The 16,650-nt window shown below is 52.1% G+C and overlaps 1 protein-coding gene across 5 annotated transcripts; it reads left to right on the top strand.

The window, feature by feature from the left end:
- On the top strand, positions 1 to 13,877 carry LOC308183494 (Fc receptor-like protein 3). Of its 5 annotated transcripts, XM_080569688.1 has the most exons (9): positions 10 to 100; positions 7,883 to 7,981; positions 8,379 to 8,487; positions 9,025 to 9,045; positions 9,412 to 9,669; positions 10,571 to 10,840; positions 11,238 to 11,522; positions 12,217 to 12,486; positions 13,517 to 13,877. In XM_080569688.1, the coding sequence occupies exons 1-9, from the start codon at positions 68 to 70 to the stop codon at positions 13,648 to 13,650; spliced, it is 1,479 nt and encodes a 492-aa protein (XP_080425814.1). In that variant the 5' UTR covers positions 10 to 67; the 3' UTR covers positions 13,651 to 13,877. The 5 variants fall into 5 exon arrangements, with proteins under 5 accessions (XP_080425813.1, XP_080425814.1, XP_080425817.1 ...); XM_080569691.1 differs by lacking the exon at positions 9,412 to 9,669; XM_080569687.1 differs by having other exon boundaries at positions 1 to 100; positions 4,514 to 9,045.
- Positions 13,878 to 16,650: the final 2,773 nt, after the last annotated feature.

Genomic DNA, 16,650 nt, shown 5'->3' with positions numbered 1-16,650 from the left:
CTCTGGGCACGCCCGGAGATGGGGAGGGGGCTGCAGAGGGACGAAGGCAAAGCAGCGAAGCTGGGGGATGCACAGAGCCGGGGAGCCGCGGGCTGGGATGGTAAGTGCTGGGTAAGGGCCTGGGTGAGCGATGGGCAGGGCTTGGGGAATCTCGGGGCTGCTTCGGAGCCCGGGGGGGGGGGGGGGTGGCCCCGCCGTGCTGCCCCCCTCGGGGAGCTTGGGGGGGCACGGGGGAAGCCGGGCGGGTTGTCCCCGCGCCGTCCCGACGCGGCCGGCTCTCGGGGGAAACTGAGGCACGAGCCTCGCCGCGCTGCGGGAGGATGGCGACGTGCTGCTGGAGGAGTCGTTCTGGGGGGTAAAATTTTTGTTTTGTTGAAGTAAAGACAGCGTGATGCTTAGACGGAGCGGTATTCTTCGCAACAGGGGGAGGCTCCGGTGCCCTGCGCCGGCCCTGAAATGGGCCCTGAGCACAGGCACGGGGCACGACCGGGTCCTCCTGGAGGCATCAATCTCCACCACAGCTGGAAGTTTTCTTGGTCTAGAGGTGCTGGCGGTATGCAGAGATTGCCGATCCCCTTTCGCTGTAAGGAATATGACAGAGGGACTGTTTTCTCCTTCTAGGTGCTTCAGAACAAAGTGTTGTTACTGCCGACTGTGGGGCAGAGATTTCTCAGGAACAGCGTCTTGCTGACGGAATTTGCATACGAAACGTATGCACGTGTCTACAATCGTGCATGTGTGTGTGGAAGACGGTATTTCTTGACGGGTAACGGTGGGATCACACCTTAACGTGCTTTCTAGCAGATTCTTTGAGTGTTCCTGCAGGCACTTTGTCACGGCTCTGCTGGCCTGGGTGCCTCGTAAAGATCTGTAGCGCAGGGTGAGGGATGCGAGGGTCAGAGCACCCTCCCACAGCACGTGCTCAAGCAGCGTATTGCTGATATTGTTGCTCGTGGCGTAATATCAAGCTTTAGAAAGTCCTTTGAGGGAGGCGAAGGGGAGGATTTTATCCTTGCTGTTTGTGTTTCCAGTCCTGAGGTCTGGAAGTTCCCAGCTCCTCTGCTTGTGGGCTTGTGGTGCCACCAAATGTGCAGCACCAGGCCATGGGAGGAAAGTTTTTGTTGCTTGACTTGACCTCCAGCTGCTAACGTGGGGGAGCATCTCCAGCAGCTGTTGAGCTCTGAACAGGCTGCTTGCTGCTGTCTGGCTAGCTTCACTCTCAAGTGCAGTATTTGCTCCATTCCCAGTGTCCAAGAGAGAACTAAAATTCGCTTTTCACAGGTATGCCAAGCCAGTAGGGACGGGGTGCCAACCAGACCTCGTTGTCCTAGGACAGCTGGTGGCGTGGGTGACCAAGAGGGCTCACTGAAACCTCCAGCCCCAGCTAACGTGGCAGCAGAGCAGAGCTGGGGTACCCCAGCTGCTACCAGACTGGGGCCAAATGATTCGGGGGTGCAAAAGAGAGGGCAGTGCTTCCCCTGCGCAGCCCCAGGCTGGGAGCATGCTCTGTCTTGGACACCCAGCCCACGATGTGCCTCCCTCCTGCAGACATTTTGGGGATCCCAGCTGAGGATGTACTGGGTAAAATCTGCTCATGCTGGGCACCTATGTTGCTCCAAGTTTCCCCTGGCTGCATGTCCAGGATCCCTGTTGAGGATGCTCTGTTGTGGGTGGTGACATGAAGAGGGACACCCAGGTAATGCTCCCAGTTGCCTGCATCTGGTCTTGGCCATTTTGCTGTGCTCCATCTGAAAAATAGGCTCAAGGGGGACTGGAGAGCCACAGATTTGAAGTAAATGCTCCATAGCCAAAGGGTATTAGATATGGGGGTTCTGCTAGGATCTGCTTTTCCTATTACTACCTTGGTGGTTTTTAGTCTGTGTCTATGCTCAGTTTTTGCTGTGTGCCGTCAGTCTCAGTGCCACAATGATTTTCACAATGGCAAATACAAGATTAGTCTGTAGGTATCTTTGCTTGGGCCCTCATTTGAGCCAGTCTCAATTTTACTTCTCCACTTTGGCGGTGGGACCCAGCCTGCTCCCCAGAAATATCTGCTCTTGTCTTCTGCTGCTCAGGTGCTTCATTTTGCCCCGGCGGTTATTGCTTCAGCATCCTGACAGGAGCCGGTCATGCCCTCTTGTTTCATCAGTCTCATCTGGGATGTGAAAATAACTCCTGCTGGGATTAACTCCCGCAAAATGCAAATCAAATGGTTGTACATATCCTGGTCATAAAAGATTTCAGTTGAGCTGCCTTTAAAGAGCATCTGCTGTAATTTTACTGTAAGCTTGTGGAAAATCAGCCGCTTGCTGAGTTGTGGCCACGTCCACGGGTGTCAGTACAGCCATCAACACCAGCCTGTGGCACTGAAGGCAAAAGTTTCCATGTCTCATGGTGAGACGGTTTATTATCAGAGGGAGCAAAATGCAGGTGTCAGTGATGGATGCCTTTTAAGTGGTCCCAGACACAGTCCTGCTCAGAAAGACACTGCGGGGGGGTTGAAGACTTGGTGGTCATGGTGGTGGTCAAATCAAGCACCAGGTGCCTGGCTGCATTTTGGGCATTGCTGACATGGCTGGCAAAAAAAAAAAAAAAAAAGGGAGGGGGGAAGCAATAAAGAGGGGACTTACAAGTCTAGGAAAAAGAAAATACGAGCAAACTGTAAGGGTTTGGAGAAAACCCTTCCCCACTGCAGATACACGGGTTAATGGTCTTCGTCGCCTGCAAGCACATGGCTTCAAAAGCTTTACCCTCACCTTGGTGTTGCCGGCTCTTGGGTGACTCTCGGAGGTTTTGCCAGGTAATGGGATGGTTGTGTGCGCCATAAAACCTTGAGCCACAGATACCACAAAACAGTCCCGAGTGTGAGCTGGATTTTCTATGCTGTTTACTCAGGCGTGCAAGGAGATTTTTGAATCTCCCAGCACTGACGTGGCTGCCCTGGAGCACTTTGATGGAAGGTGCTGTCGCTGCGCAGGCGAGACATGCTTCAGTGGCCATCTTACTGCTTGAGTCTTTGTCTTCCAAATGGCTTTTCCCACCTGTTTATAAGGTGGTAAATTATCTTGGTTCACCCTGGGCCCTTGCATCCTTGCCTGTGGCTCCTGTTCTTCCCATCTACAGCAAATTGATGCTAGAAGGCAACTGGGGATGAGCTGGGGGCTGAGTTGTGCTTTGCTTGGACCCCCTGCAGCTTTTGCCCTCCCACAACCCTTACATGCTGGGAACATGTTATGAACACCTCACAGCATTATAACCGACATGATAAACATCTTCATCTCTATCTAAATGGGAGTATTGCTCTGGTCTCAAAACATGCTGCCCAGCGAACTGAATTTCATTGTCATCTCCCACGGAAAGGGAGATTGGCATCCCCCGGCACCAAAAAAAACCTGCCAGCCTCTGGGCTGCTTGCTCCAGTCTCTTCTTTCCAAGTTTGTTGCGTGTGGAGGTAACGGAGGGACAGGCAGCACCTTGGCGAAGACTGGCCAGACTGGTGAAGGTGCAAGGATGCTGGAAAGTGGCCTTGAGCGCTGGGGGGCTTTTGAACCTCATTCATCCTCCAATTTGGGTGACGTAGCCTCCCAAAATTGTATTAAAAGAGTTGGTTGGTGTCCTCTCCTCCCATGAGGAACACACACAGTGCAGCCACAGGCTGTGTGAGATTTGTTTCCTCTTTTCTGCTTTATATCAGCACGTTATTACTTTGCTGAAGATTTATTATATGGTATTTTTTAAGCTCTGCTTTTATTCACCCTGCAGATTGGTGTTTTCCCGACTTAATGCTTTCTCAAGGTACACGTGGGGTTACAGCACAACACTGGCACTGCAGTTGGTTCACAGAGTAATTTATTTCAAGGATTATTGATTTACTGGGTATCTCTTGCAGCAGGTGGGGTTTTGTCTGGTAGAGGTTAAACCCCTGTCTTCCTTCCCACCGCTTGGAGCAAGATTTCAGCTTCTTCCAAGGAAAATCAGAGCAAAGAGGGAAAAATGGTGGTTCTAATTTCCCACCTGTCCCACCAAGATTTTGCAGTGTTGCCCTTCAGAGCCTCGGCTGCCCTTTTGCCAACTGAAAAATACTCATCAAGGCAACTGAAAACCCTCTCAAGGCCCCAGAACATCAGCAATGGGAAAAACAAATGATTTGGTTTCGCCTGGGATGCGCTGAGGTTGTTAGTGCTGTGCCTCTTTTCTGTAGCACCGCATGACTTCATGGCCCAATTTTTCCCTAATTAAGAGTGTGTTTGGGAGTAAATGATACTCTAGAAATCATGCAGTTTAGAAATGCAGAATGTGGGTTGTCACAGCAAGGAATTGTGTGCCCTGTTTGATCAATTGTGCAGTAACTCAGAGGATGTAAAAGGATGTAAAAGAATGTTTCCTTTTGTTTTGTCACCTTCTAAAATTTTTCCAGCGGAAGATACATTTAGAGAAAAATTAAAACCTTGATTGACAGCTTGCTTAAAATACGATGGCTGCTTTTTCTTTTACTTCTCTGCTTAAACCACAGGTTTCTCCATTTTTCATCATGACAAACGGAGCTTTCTTCATTACTGTCAGCATTCAGTGCCGTAAGCTAAATCCTGTTTCATCTTTATCTCTTGGCTTCTGCGATGAGGATGCTGTGATGATGCGCTGGGAGATGCAGCAATTAACTCTACTCCAGGATTTAGCTCTGCCCTCGGTTGAGCGAGAGATGCTGCGGAAAGGTTGCCAGAGATGCAGATACGATCCTACATCCAGGTTTTTGCTGCATCCCTGCTGCTGAGGGAGATATGGATCATACCCAGAATTATTGCCCGTCCCTGTGAAAGGAGGGGATGCTGAGAGATGTCGATTTGCAAGGGAGATGGATCTGGGCACCGGGTTTTCGTGCCACTTCAGTGCCGTGCAGCAGGAGCAGGGTGTCAAGACCCCCCCAGTGATGCAGGGGGTGCGGAATTTTTCAGTTCTGGTGCCGATAGCATGCTCACGGTGAGGTCTCTGTGGCGCAATGGACGAGCGCGCTGGACTTCTAATCCAGAGGTTCCGGGTTCGAGTCCCGGCAGAGATGATCTCCAGGCAGGTGTCTCTTTTATTTTATGCACGTTCCTCCATAGATACCAATCCATCACATTTATAACACCCCAGAAGGCTTGAGAGGGGAGATAATGACTTTTCACGGCACCGTCTCTACTGCTGATGCTCATAACGGTTGTGTATCACAGAATCACAGGATGGTAGGGATTGGAAGGGACCTTGAAAGATCATCTAGTCCAATCCCCCTGCCAGAGCAGGAACACCTCGATCAGGTCACACAGGAACTCGTCCTACCGTTGGATGTCACTGAGCAGAGCCTGGCTCCATCCTCCTGACATTCTCCCTTTACATTTTTATAAATATTAATAAGGTCACTCCTCGGTCTCCTCTTCTGCAAGCCAAAGAGACCCAGCTCCCTCAGCCTTTCCTTGTAAGCAAGATGCTCCACTCCCTTAATCATCCTCGGGGCTCTGTGCTGGACCCTCTCAAGCAGTTCCCTGTCCTTCTGGAACTGAGGGGCCCAGAACTGAATGCAATATTCCAGATGCGGTCTCACCAGGGCAGAGTAGAGGGGGAGGAGAACCTCCCTCGACCTACTAACCACCCCTCTTCTGATACACCCCAGGATGCCATCGGCCTTCTTGGCCACAAGGGCACAGTGCTGGCTCGTGGTCATCTCGCTGTCCACCAGGACCCCCAGGTCCCTCTCCCCTTCACTGCTTTCCAGCAGGGCAGTCCCCAACTTATCCTGATGTCTGGGGTTGCTCTTGCCCAGATGCAGGACTCTGCACTTGTCCTCGTTATATTTCAGTAAGTTTCTCCCCGCCCAACTCTCCAACCTGTTGAGGTCCCGCTGAACGGCAGCACAGCCTTCCGGCGTGTCAGCCGCTCCTCCCAGTTTAGTGTAATCAGCAAACTTGCTGACAGCACACTCCATTGCCTCATCCAAGTCATCAATGAATATATTGAACAACACCCATCCCAGTACCAACCCTTGAGGGACTCCACTAGATACAGGACTCCAGCTTGACTCCGTCCCATTGACCACAACTGTGAGAAAAATCCCAAATAATTTTCTTCGGACAGGATCTTCTGTGAAGCTATTTTATTCAATGGCGGGCGTCCTGTCAGTCAGGAGCGCATTTTAGTAAACAAATCATAACCTTTTATTCCCTATCACCCGGCGCCTGATCACCTCCCCTATTCCCTCATTGGCTGAATACTACAGGTTCACAAGCTACTCGATGCTCCTCTATACCATATATGTACAATTTTTCTTTTTTTCAACCCTTTAATTTCTCCTTTCTTATGTTTTGAGAACTTGTGATCTTTGTTTTACTGTTCTCACACTGCTCATCCTGTTTTTCTCAAGCTTCTACCTTATTTTGGAACAGTGAGGCCTTCTACTGTCCACTTATCTACTTAGCATTTCTCCTTATTATGATGACACAACTACCTTGGAATACAGAAAATTAGTTCTCTACTGCAAAAACACAACTTTGTTTCCCACACAACCCTCTGGCTTCTTCCCTCCAGCCAGTTCACAGCCCACCTCACTACTCCTCCTGCTTATTCCCCATGCTGGGTGCATTGGTGTACAGGCACCCCCCCATCTAAGGTGTGTTTCTTGCACCATATTTCCCTTCCCTCATTCCTTTTGGTAGTTCCTGAATGCCTTGATGTTTTAACCCCATTTGTTTCCCCCACAGACTGCTCATGGGTCCTATCTTTGTTGCCTTTTTATGAAAACTACTGTGCTTTCCAGTAGAAATCAGGTGGTCAGGAAGTGGTTTAGAGCCTCGTGTTGAGATTTCCTTTGATAGATATGGTCATTTGTTTCAAATGTAGGGCAAAAAAAATGTAGGTCTGTATTCTGAGTTCCCACCTCATAGAAATCCTTTGAAAGAGCTCTTGACTTTCATATTCTTATGCAGCAGATTTGTGTTTACTGGCAACCACCTCTATAGCCCCATGGAAGTTTATCATCCTACGTAGCAAACTGACTTCTTCTTTCACAGGTGTTCTAAGCTGTGGGTATATAACCTCCTGTGTGACCTCATTGCTATAAGCAGTGAGAAAGAAAATAGGGAGCTGCATGCGGTTGTAGCTGGGCTTCGTAGTTGCCTGGGTTTCAATGGGAGCTGCTAGAGGACTTTTCCAGGCTACCGCAGCAGTTGTTTGTGGTGGCAAAGTGCTGAAGGTTGAAGGAGGGGCCATAGAATGGTTGGGTTAGAAGGGACCTCTACAGATCACCTAGCTCCAGCCCCCAGCCACTGACCCGAAAGCTTCATGTGCTCTTCAGAGAGCGGTTCCCACGGGGCTGACGGAGGTGTCAGATCCTATCTGTGAGGGTGGCAGGGAAAGGTCCTTCTGACTTTTTTCCTTCCTTCCAGGTTTACAGATTCCTCGTAGCAAGTCAGCTGGTGCCAAAAGTCAGAATTAGCTTTTCTTTTGTTGTCTGTCCTTCTGTGCTGGCACTGTCTGTCCTCTGCAGGGCTCTGGGAGGTGCCGAGGGGCTCCCTGCATCAAACCTTATCTCATGGCTTCATTAGTGAAGATGAGCTTCAAGTTCAGGGGTTGTGTTGGTGCTTTTGGCTGTGTGTTGAGTCTGTGTCCCAAAGTCAATGGTGCTCAAATGATAAAATCAGGCCCAGGCAAAGACTGCAGGGCTAGCTTGGTCTGCATCTTGCTCTCACATGTTTTGGGGCAGCTGTGCTGAAATGTGGCTTCCACAAGAAGCTGAGTGGTACATGGGTCCCAAAACTGTCCCATGCCTCTCACAACCCATTCAACATGATCCATCCAAGGGGCAAGCAGCAGAAACCTGCCTGTTTCTTTCCCATTGGTGTCTGATCTCCAGCACAGAGAAAGTTCCAAAGAAATTGCAAATACAACCTCAGAAGAGCTTGAGAATCCTGCCACTGGGTCGTGGATGGACTCCAAGACACTGGGGAAGGAGGTAAGCAAAAAGCCTTATGTGAAGAGGATCCATTGCAACTTGTTTTCTCTGGGGGGAAAAGAAAGAAAGAAACAGGCAAACAAACAAACAAACAAAAACCAACAACAATAATAATAAAAAAAAAAAACAGCAAATGCCGACAGTCACCCAGGAGGACTGGAGTCTCCCTAAGGAGCAGAGGAGGCATCTCAGAGGGGTTGCATGAAGCAAGGGCTGGATGGGGCTGTGGTTTCAAGGGACAGTGAGCCCTGAATCTGCTATTAAGTGAGGTGTGGAGGAAAAAAAAAGTGTCATTCAGGACTGGACATTATAGCAACACAAAGGCTTCCGGTTGGTGGGGTTGTTTCTTTGCATAATAGTAATAAAACCAAACACTATTTCCTTCCTTTTTTCTCAGAAAAGTATCTCCACGCAGGGGACATCACCATTGCCCTCTGTGTGGGGAAGTCACCAAGCCCTGGACCCCCAGTCTGGGATGGCAGGGAGCAGAGCCTTGCTCCTCCTGGGTGAGTGCAACCACAGGGGCTGGGGGCTGCTGGCATGGACGTGTGTTCCCAAAAAGCCACAGGGACCCAGTGAGCATCAGCGAGGGCGAAGGTGACTCCATCTCCAGCACAGGTTCTGCTGAGTGCCCCTCACATCCCTTTGGGGCATGTCTGGAGGGGGTTTCACTCTGCCTGGGGAAGGGGAGATGTTTGTTTATCCTGCCAGGTGGAGGAGATTTGTATGGAGCAGTGGTTGCCCCTGTCACAACATAGGCTTAGGGCTTCCTCTTTGGGGTGGCCTTGTTGCTGGGGAAGAGGGAAATGAGGGTCCAGCGAGGCTGGTGGGCATGAGCATGGTGAGGTTGGGAATACCATGCCATGGAGTGGTGTGGTGGTGCTGGTGGGTGTCTCGGCGACCTGGCAGGTCTTGCCAAGACTTTTCTTTTAGGGTGGCTTACATCCAACGGCAGGCTCGCCCCTCTCTGTACAGGGGTGCTGCAGAATGCCTGGCAGGTGCTTCCCAGTGGTGCTCATCCCTTCTTCTTTTCCTCCTTGCAGCTCAAGTCCTCGGCCTCGCTGGTGAGTCCCTTTGCTGGCAGGTTTCTGGTGAGAGCCCATGGGGCCCTGGGCAGTTCTTGCTGAGCAAGGTGGCAGGGATGTCCCCTCGCATGGCAGCAGGGCACGGCATGGCTCTGCTGTGCCTCCGCATGCTGCCTGTCTTGAGGGGCCCTGAGCAGCACCAGCCACCAGCTCAGCTGCCCCTCTGAAACACAAGACAGCCCCCCAAAATCCCACCAACACCCTCGAAACCCTAGTCAGCAGCAGGGTCCCTCCTTCCTCCCCCATCCCAACCTCTGTGCTCAGGGCTGGGGGCTCCCCACCGCACACACCGATGCTCTGATCTCTGTCCTGCCCTCACGTCCCCTCCTGCCTGGACCTTCACAGCCACAGAGATGGCTCTGCTAACCATGGACCCGCCCTGGAGCACGATATTCCGAGGAGAGAGTGTCACCCTGCGGTGCCGGGGCTCCCACCCCCATAGGCAGCAGCCCACGACCTGGTACCACAACGACAAGATCCTGGCGCGCACGGACACTGACACGTACAGGATCACGAACGCCAGGCAGAAACAGACGGGCAGATACAAGTGCCAGAGCCCCGGCTCTGTGTCCAGCAACCCCATTACCTTGATCGTCTCCTATGGTGAGTGACGTGACCTGGGACGAGCCCTGCTCTCCCATGCTCCACAGCTTTGCTCTGGACCTGCTCATCCTGCTCTGGGCCAAATGCAGCTCCTGCAAGCATAAGGAAGGCAATGCTGTTGGTGTTGGGGCACAGCGAGCTGGGGTTTGGGGACTTTTTGCCTCCCTGTCTCTGCACAATGCATCTCTTTTATAGAATCAGAGTGAGTTGGGATGGCAGGCTGCCCCCAGCCCCATCCAGCCTGGCCTTGGGCCCCCCCAGGGATGGGGCACCCACAGCCTCTCCGGGCAGCCTGCGCTGGGGCCTCGCCGCCCTCCCGGGGAAGGATTTCTTCCTTATACCTGACCCAAACCTGCCCTTTTCTGCTTCAAGCCGTTCCTCTGATCCCCCCACTGCACTCCCTGACAAAGAGTCTCTCCCCAGCTTTCCTGTAGCCCCCTTTAGGGACTGGCAGGCCGCTCTGAGGTCTCCCCAAAGCCTTCTCCAGGCTCAACAGCCCCAGCTCCCTCAGCCTGCCTCCACAGCAGAGGTGTCCCAGCCCTTTGGCCATCCCTGTGGCCTCCTCTGGACTGGCCCTAATAGCTCCATGTCCTTCTGGTGCTGGGGCCCCAGAACTGAGCACACGGCTCCAGGTGGGGTCTCAGGAGAGCAGAGCAAAGGGCACAGTCCCCTCCCTGCCCTGCTGCCCATGCTGCTTTTTGTTCAGCCCAGCATAGGGTTGGCTTTCTGGGCTGCGAGTGCACATTGCTGGCTTATGTCAAGTGTTTCATCCACCAGTACCCCCAAGTCCTCTTTTGCAGGGCTGCTCGCAATGCATTCATCACCTGGTCCATGCTGATGTTTGGGACTACCCCAGTCCAGGTGCAGGACCTTCAGCAACTGCTCTCGGGGTCTCTTGCAGATTGGCTGATCCTCCAGGTCCCGTCTCATGTGGTGTTCGAGGGCGAGCCGCTGTGCATGCAGTGCCGGGGATGGGACCCGGGGAGCATGACTTCGGTGCGGTATTTCAGAGATGGAGCAGACATCACCACCCTCTACGCCTCGGACAAGCAGCTCTGCATCCCCCAGGCCAAGACCCACCAGAGCGGCAGGTATCGCTGCACGGGACAGATGAACTCCTTCTTGTCAGTAATAAAAAGGGAATCTCAAGAGTTACATGTTTTTATCAAAGGTAAGAAATTCCTGTGAGTCTTTGGGCCTTCCATCTTCCCAGGGTCCCATCTGCTGGGAGCTGCAGGACAGAGGGTGGGGGGCTCTGTATGATGGCTGAGCTAGGTCCATGCTACCAGTGCAGGAATTAACTCGAACCCCGTGCCCACAACCACAGAGACCTGGCCAGTTACATCCAACCCTGGCTCTGGGATGCTCCCTGCACCCGTACTGGGGTCTTGGTCCTGTGCAGCCTTGTTCTGGTGGGGTGGGATAACTGTCCCTTCCCTCTGGCATCCTGAGCAGTGATGCAGCCCCAGAAGCTCCCTCCAAGGAGATGCCCCCTGACAACTCCCAGGGGGGTTGTATATACCTTCCAATTCAAAAGAAAGAACAAAAACCCTATTTCCTTTCCCCAGAGCTCTTCTCCTCCCCGGTGCTGAGCGTGGCCAGCTCAGCGGAGACCCTTGAGGGAAGCCCCCTCAACCTGAGCTGTGTCACGCACCTCAGCCCCCACAGCCCCCACACCATCCTCTGGTACCTCTTCTACCGAAACAGCACGGTCCTTCAAGGCCCCGAGACCTCCTCCAAGTACCAGGTGCCGACGGTGGGGCTGGCGGACACGGGCTCCTACTTCTGTGAGGTGCAGGCAGACAACTCCAGCATACGGAAGCAGAGTGCCCAGGTCCCCATTGCTGTCAGAAGTGAGTGTTTGGGGTGCTGGGGACTGGTGAGGGTGCAGGCAGGGAAGGGCGGCCCCTGAGGGGGTCCCAGAGACATGTGGAGTCTGTGGGGTTTGGCTTAAAGTCATGTCGCTTTACAAAACCCCAGACTTCTCATGCCTGCAACTACACGCTCACCTGTCCAGTGGTCCTGCTGCCGGCACAGAGGCAAGGGATGCCAGGTCCCATCCCCCATGTTGCTGTGGTTTCGGGGTTTTGTTTTCAGTGTGTTTCAGTTTCACTTTGGGGTATGACTTCTGTTCTCTCTCATGCTGTGTCTCCATCCTGTCTCATCTCTCTGGACCCTGGGACTTTCTCACTTCATGGCGTGTTAAGGGCTCAGTCCTGTCATTTCCCTTGCTATCGCCTCTCCCTGGCATAAGTCTCCCTTTCAGTGTGGAGGCAGCCTGTCCTGCTTCAGGCCATCCACTGGGTTGGGCCATCAACTGCTCCCCCCACCCCAATATCCTGAAAAACCTCAGTTAGAGGGGCTGGGATTTTGCTGTCCCACTGGCTTTGGTTCTTTCAATACCTGCTTCCCTAGCAGCGCTTCTTCCTTCTGCTTCCTGCCACCCAACATTCCCAGTCATTCGCTGTTTGGAAAAAAAAGCCCAGTTTCATTGGGAATGTCTATACTGGAAACCAGTATGTTTCCTCTCCCCCCTCCATCTCACAGGAGTCCCCGTCTCAGGGGTGTCCCTGGACGTGCAACCCCATGAGGGGCAGCTGATGGAGGGGCAGCGCCTGGTGCTGAGCTGCTCAGTGGCTGCAGGCACGGGGTCTATCTCCTTTTCCTGGCACCGAGAGGGCTCTGCAGAGGTTTTGGGAAAGGGCACCCGTTATGAGATCCTGTCAGCCCAGCAAAACGACGATGGGCAGTATTACTGTATGGCCTCCAACGGGGACGTCCCAGCCCAGAGCCCGCGGCTGCAGGTCACGGTTGTGGGTGAGTGGCATCTCGCGGGCTGAGCTGGGCTGTGCTCACATGGATGTCTGCACGGGGCATTGGCACCACAAGGCTGGCATCGAGGGGACATTGCTGGGAGGGGGAGACCCAGGACTGCTCCCCAAAGGGCACCATGAAAGGGGATGGCTACAGAAACAGGGATTTTGAGGGGCCTCCTACGGTAGGTTGGGCACTAGAGCTGATGGAAGAGCATTTGTAGAACATTTTAGGGCCCGTAGCGATGCACCATCTCCTGTCACGGTCAGAGCTGGTGGTAATGGCTGGAGAAGGTTTCAACCTGAGCTTTTCCACGCAGGTTGGCACCACCTTCACGTGGCTGCACAATAGCCAGGAGCTGGATGTAGGTTCGGGGATGGTCCATCATCCATAACCTACACCCATTGCTCTGCTCTCACACCTCCACCTCCGTCCTACCTTGTAGTGCCACAGCTAGGACCCCCATTGTCTTGGCAAAGCTGGACCTGGTAGTAGCAGCTGAAAAGAGGCTGAATCTGAGCTGCAGGGTGCAGGCAGGCACTGCCTCAGTGCCCTTCACATGGCTGCACAAGGGGCAGGAGCAGAGCTGGTCCCAGCCCCACCTGTAAGGCCAGTCCTGTACACTGAGGCCAAGGAGCTGGGCTGTGCAGAACATTAATAGCACATGGCCAGCTACTGGCTCAGCCCCAGAGAGTCTTCCAGCCATGTGCTGGTCCTCTCTGTATGAAAAGGAAGACGGTCTAATTGACTTCTAGCAGTGCTGACGTCACCTAATGGCTTTTCTCTGTTCCTGAGTCCTTGCATTGGGCACACAGGACTGGCTGAGCTCCACATTCAGATATCTCTGTGCACCGCGCCCATATGAGTGTATTTTTGGTGCTGGTGTTGGAGCTGAGGGCTTAGTGCTGTAGCATGGATAACAGAGGCTCCCTGTTTTCGGCTGGGTAATTCCCTGAAGTCCATGAGTTCCAGCATCAGGCCCATGTGGTGTTTCCAAGTTTACCTGAGTCCTCAGGGTGTGTTTGTTTCCCAGGTGTCTCTTCACTCTTCTACTGCCATATCAGAGCACCGCTGCTGCTAGCAGCCTTGGGGTCCCTGCTGTCCGGGCTGGTTGCTGTCCATGTCCTCACTGCAGGGAGCAAAGACCCTACAGGAGTGAAACAGTGAGTGGGACTCCCCAAGAGACCATCTGCACATGAGTCAGACGCACACCAGGAAAGAATGCTTGTGGGGCAACTCAGACCCACTGCTGCCCCCGCAAGGGCACCATGGAAATCTGCCAAATGAGTGTCCCCATGTCCCTTTCCCGGCCTGCACTGTCCCTCAACATATATTGACAGAGATGCTTCTGGTTTCCTGCATCTGCTGCCCAATAAAGCACTTCTGAGTCTGAAGATTTATGCTTGCCTTTGTGACTGCTAGTGGAGCACGCCCTGTGTGCACGTGTATATGCGTGTGTGCAATTGCTGCTCACACACATCATATCACCACGGTACGTGTTCGCTCAAAGACATGCTCTCTGCTTTTTGTACAGAGGGGAGTGGGGCAGGCGGCAGGGGAGAACTGAACTCGCTCTGGGAGCCCTTATGGGGCTCCCTTGGGGACCCATTACGCAACCCCACACACAACAGGACTCTGCACCTTCTCCATTTCCAAACAATCCTAAACGTATCCATAACTGTAACACTAAACTTGAACCTAACCCTGATCCTAAAACTTACTTTAACCCTAACAATAACCCTAACCCTAACCCCAACTTTACCCCTAAACCTAACCCTAAAACTTGCCCTAACCCAAAACCTAACCCTGACTCTAAAACAAAACCAAAACCTAATCCTGAAACCTAACCCTAACCCTAACTGAAACAAGAAACCTACTCCTAACCCAAACCTAACCCTAACCTTAACCCTTGCCCTAACCCAAAACCTAACCCTGACCCTAACACAAAATCCAAACCTAATCCTGAAATCTAACCATAACCCTAATCCTAACAGTAACCCCAAACCTAACCCTAACCCTAAACCGAAACCTAAATCTAACCCTTGCCCTAACACAAAACCTAACCCTAAACCTAAAACTAATCTTAACCGTAACGTTTACCCTAACACTAACCTAACACTAACCCTAACCATACCCCTAATAACCCTAAACCTAACCCTAACAGTAATGACCGTAACGCTAGCCCTACCCCAACGACCCTAACCCTAATCCTAACACTAAACCAAACACTAAATCTAAACCTAAACCTAACACTAAACATAAACCTATTCCAAACCCTAATCCTAACCGTAACCCTAACCCTAACCCTAAGGCTAAGCCTAATCCTAACCCTAACCCTAACCCTAACCCTAAACCTAACCCTAACCCTAACACTAACCCTAACCCTAACCTAACGCTAACCCTAACACTAAACCTAACCCTAACAATAAAACTAAACCTAATCCTAATCCTGCTCTTAAAGTGAAGCCTAACCCTAACCCTAACCCTAACGCTAACCCCTAACCCCTAACCCTAACCCGTAACGTTAACCCTAACCCTAACCCTAACCCTAATGAGGACCCAAAAAAACACGTACAGCCCCACTTTATGCCATCAAAAAGTGCTCCCAACGGAAGCCTTTGGGTACACCTGGACTCCCTTGGGGAGCCCTTATGCAACCCCACACACAACAGGAGTCTGCGCCTTCTCCATTTCCAAACAACCCTAAAAGTATCCATAACTGTAATACTAAACTTCAGCCTAACCTGGATGCTAAAACTTAATCTAACACTAACAATAACCCTACCCTAACTCCAACCCTAACCCTAATCCCAACTCTGAACCTAAATTTTACCCTAACCCTAAACCCTCACCCAAACCCTAGCCCTAACACAGAACCTAACCCTAACCCTACCGCTACCCTTAATCCTAACCCTAATCCTAACCCCCTAACCCCTAACCCTAACCCTAAACCTAATCCCTAAGGTTAACCTTAACCCTAACCCCTAACACTAACCCTAACACCTAACCCCAAACACTAACACTAACCCTACCCCTACCCCTATTCCTAACCCTAAACCTAGTAGCGGAGCTAACCCTAACCCTAACACTAAGCCTAACCCTAAACCTAATGACGGAGATAACCCTAACCCTAACCCTTACCCTAACCCTAACCCAGGACCCCAGAAAACACGTACGCCGCCACTTTCTCCCATCAAAAAGTGCTCCCAACGGAAGCCTTTGGGTACACCTGGACTCCCTTGGGGACCCCTTACGCAACCCCACAAGCAACAGGACTCTGCGCCGTCTCTCTTTCCAAACAACCCGAAACGTAACCCTAACCAGAACACTGAGCCGAACCCTAAGTAGGACCCAAGACAACACGGACGGCGCCACTTTCTCCCATCCAAAAGTGCTCCCAACAGAAGCCTTTGGGTACACCCGAACTCCCTTGGGGAGCCTTTACACAACCCCACACACAACACGGCCGTGCTTTCCATGGCCGTGCTATTCCAAAATGAAAACTGTTCTGAACTGATGGTTTGCTCCACAAACATGCTCTTAGGGCTGGTTGGTTTGCTTGGTTTTTGTTTCGTTTTTTTTTTCTGAAAACATCCAGAGGCAACAACGGGAGGCTGCAAGAGGAGACGTTCAGGCTGAATATCAGGAAATGTGTCCTTACTTAGAAATGTGGTCTGGCTCTGGAACTAGCTCCCACTGAAAGGTTGCATGGCACAAAGGCTGCCAGAGTTCAAGAAGCGTTTGGACAATGATCTCAGACACATGGCAGAGCTTAGTGATATGGTTTAGTGGAGGACTGTTAGTGTTAGGTCCGAGGTTGGACTCGGTGATCTTGGAGGTCTCTGCCGACTTAGATGATTCTGTGATTCTGTGAGTAATGGGTGGTTCTGTGTGGAGCCAGGAGTTGGACCTGATGAGCGTTGTGGGTCCCTTCCACCTTGCTATGACTCTATGATTACAGCACAAAAGAAGGCGATTTAGCCGAACGCCTAATGGGAACGCCATTCATCCTCACAGCATATGAGGCCTTACATCCCGACACCACGCGACACCACACCTCCCAACACCATGAAATGCCAAACACCCCAAGGCAATGGGCGACCAAACATCCCACCAACATGGGGGGCCAACCACCCCAACACCACGGAAGGCCATACCGCCCAGCCC

Source organism: Anser brachyrhynchus (assembly GCF_964034855.1).
Source record: "Anser brachyrhynchus genome assembly, chromosome: 28".
Classification (NCBI taxonomy): Eukaryota; Metazoa; Chordata; class Aves; order Anseriformes; family Anatidae; genus Anser; species Anser brachyrhynchus.
The sequence above is the reverse complement of the archived record's forward strand: the minus strand, read 5'-3'. Positions and strand labels throughout refer to the sequence as shown.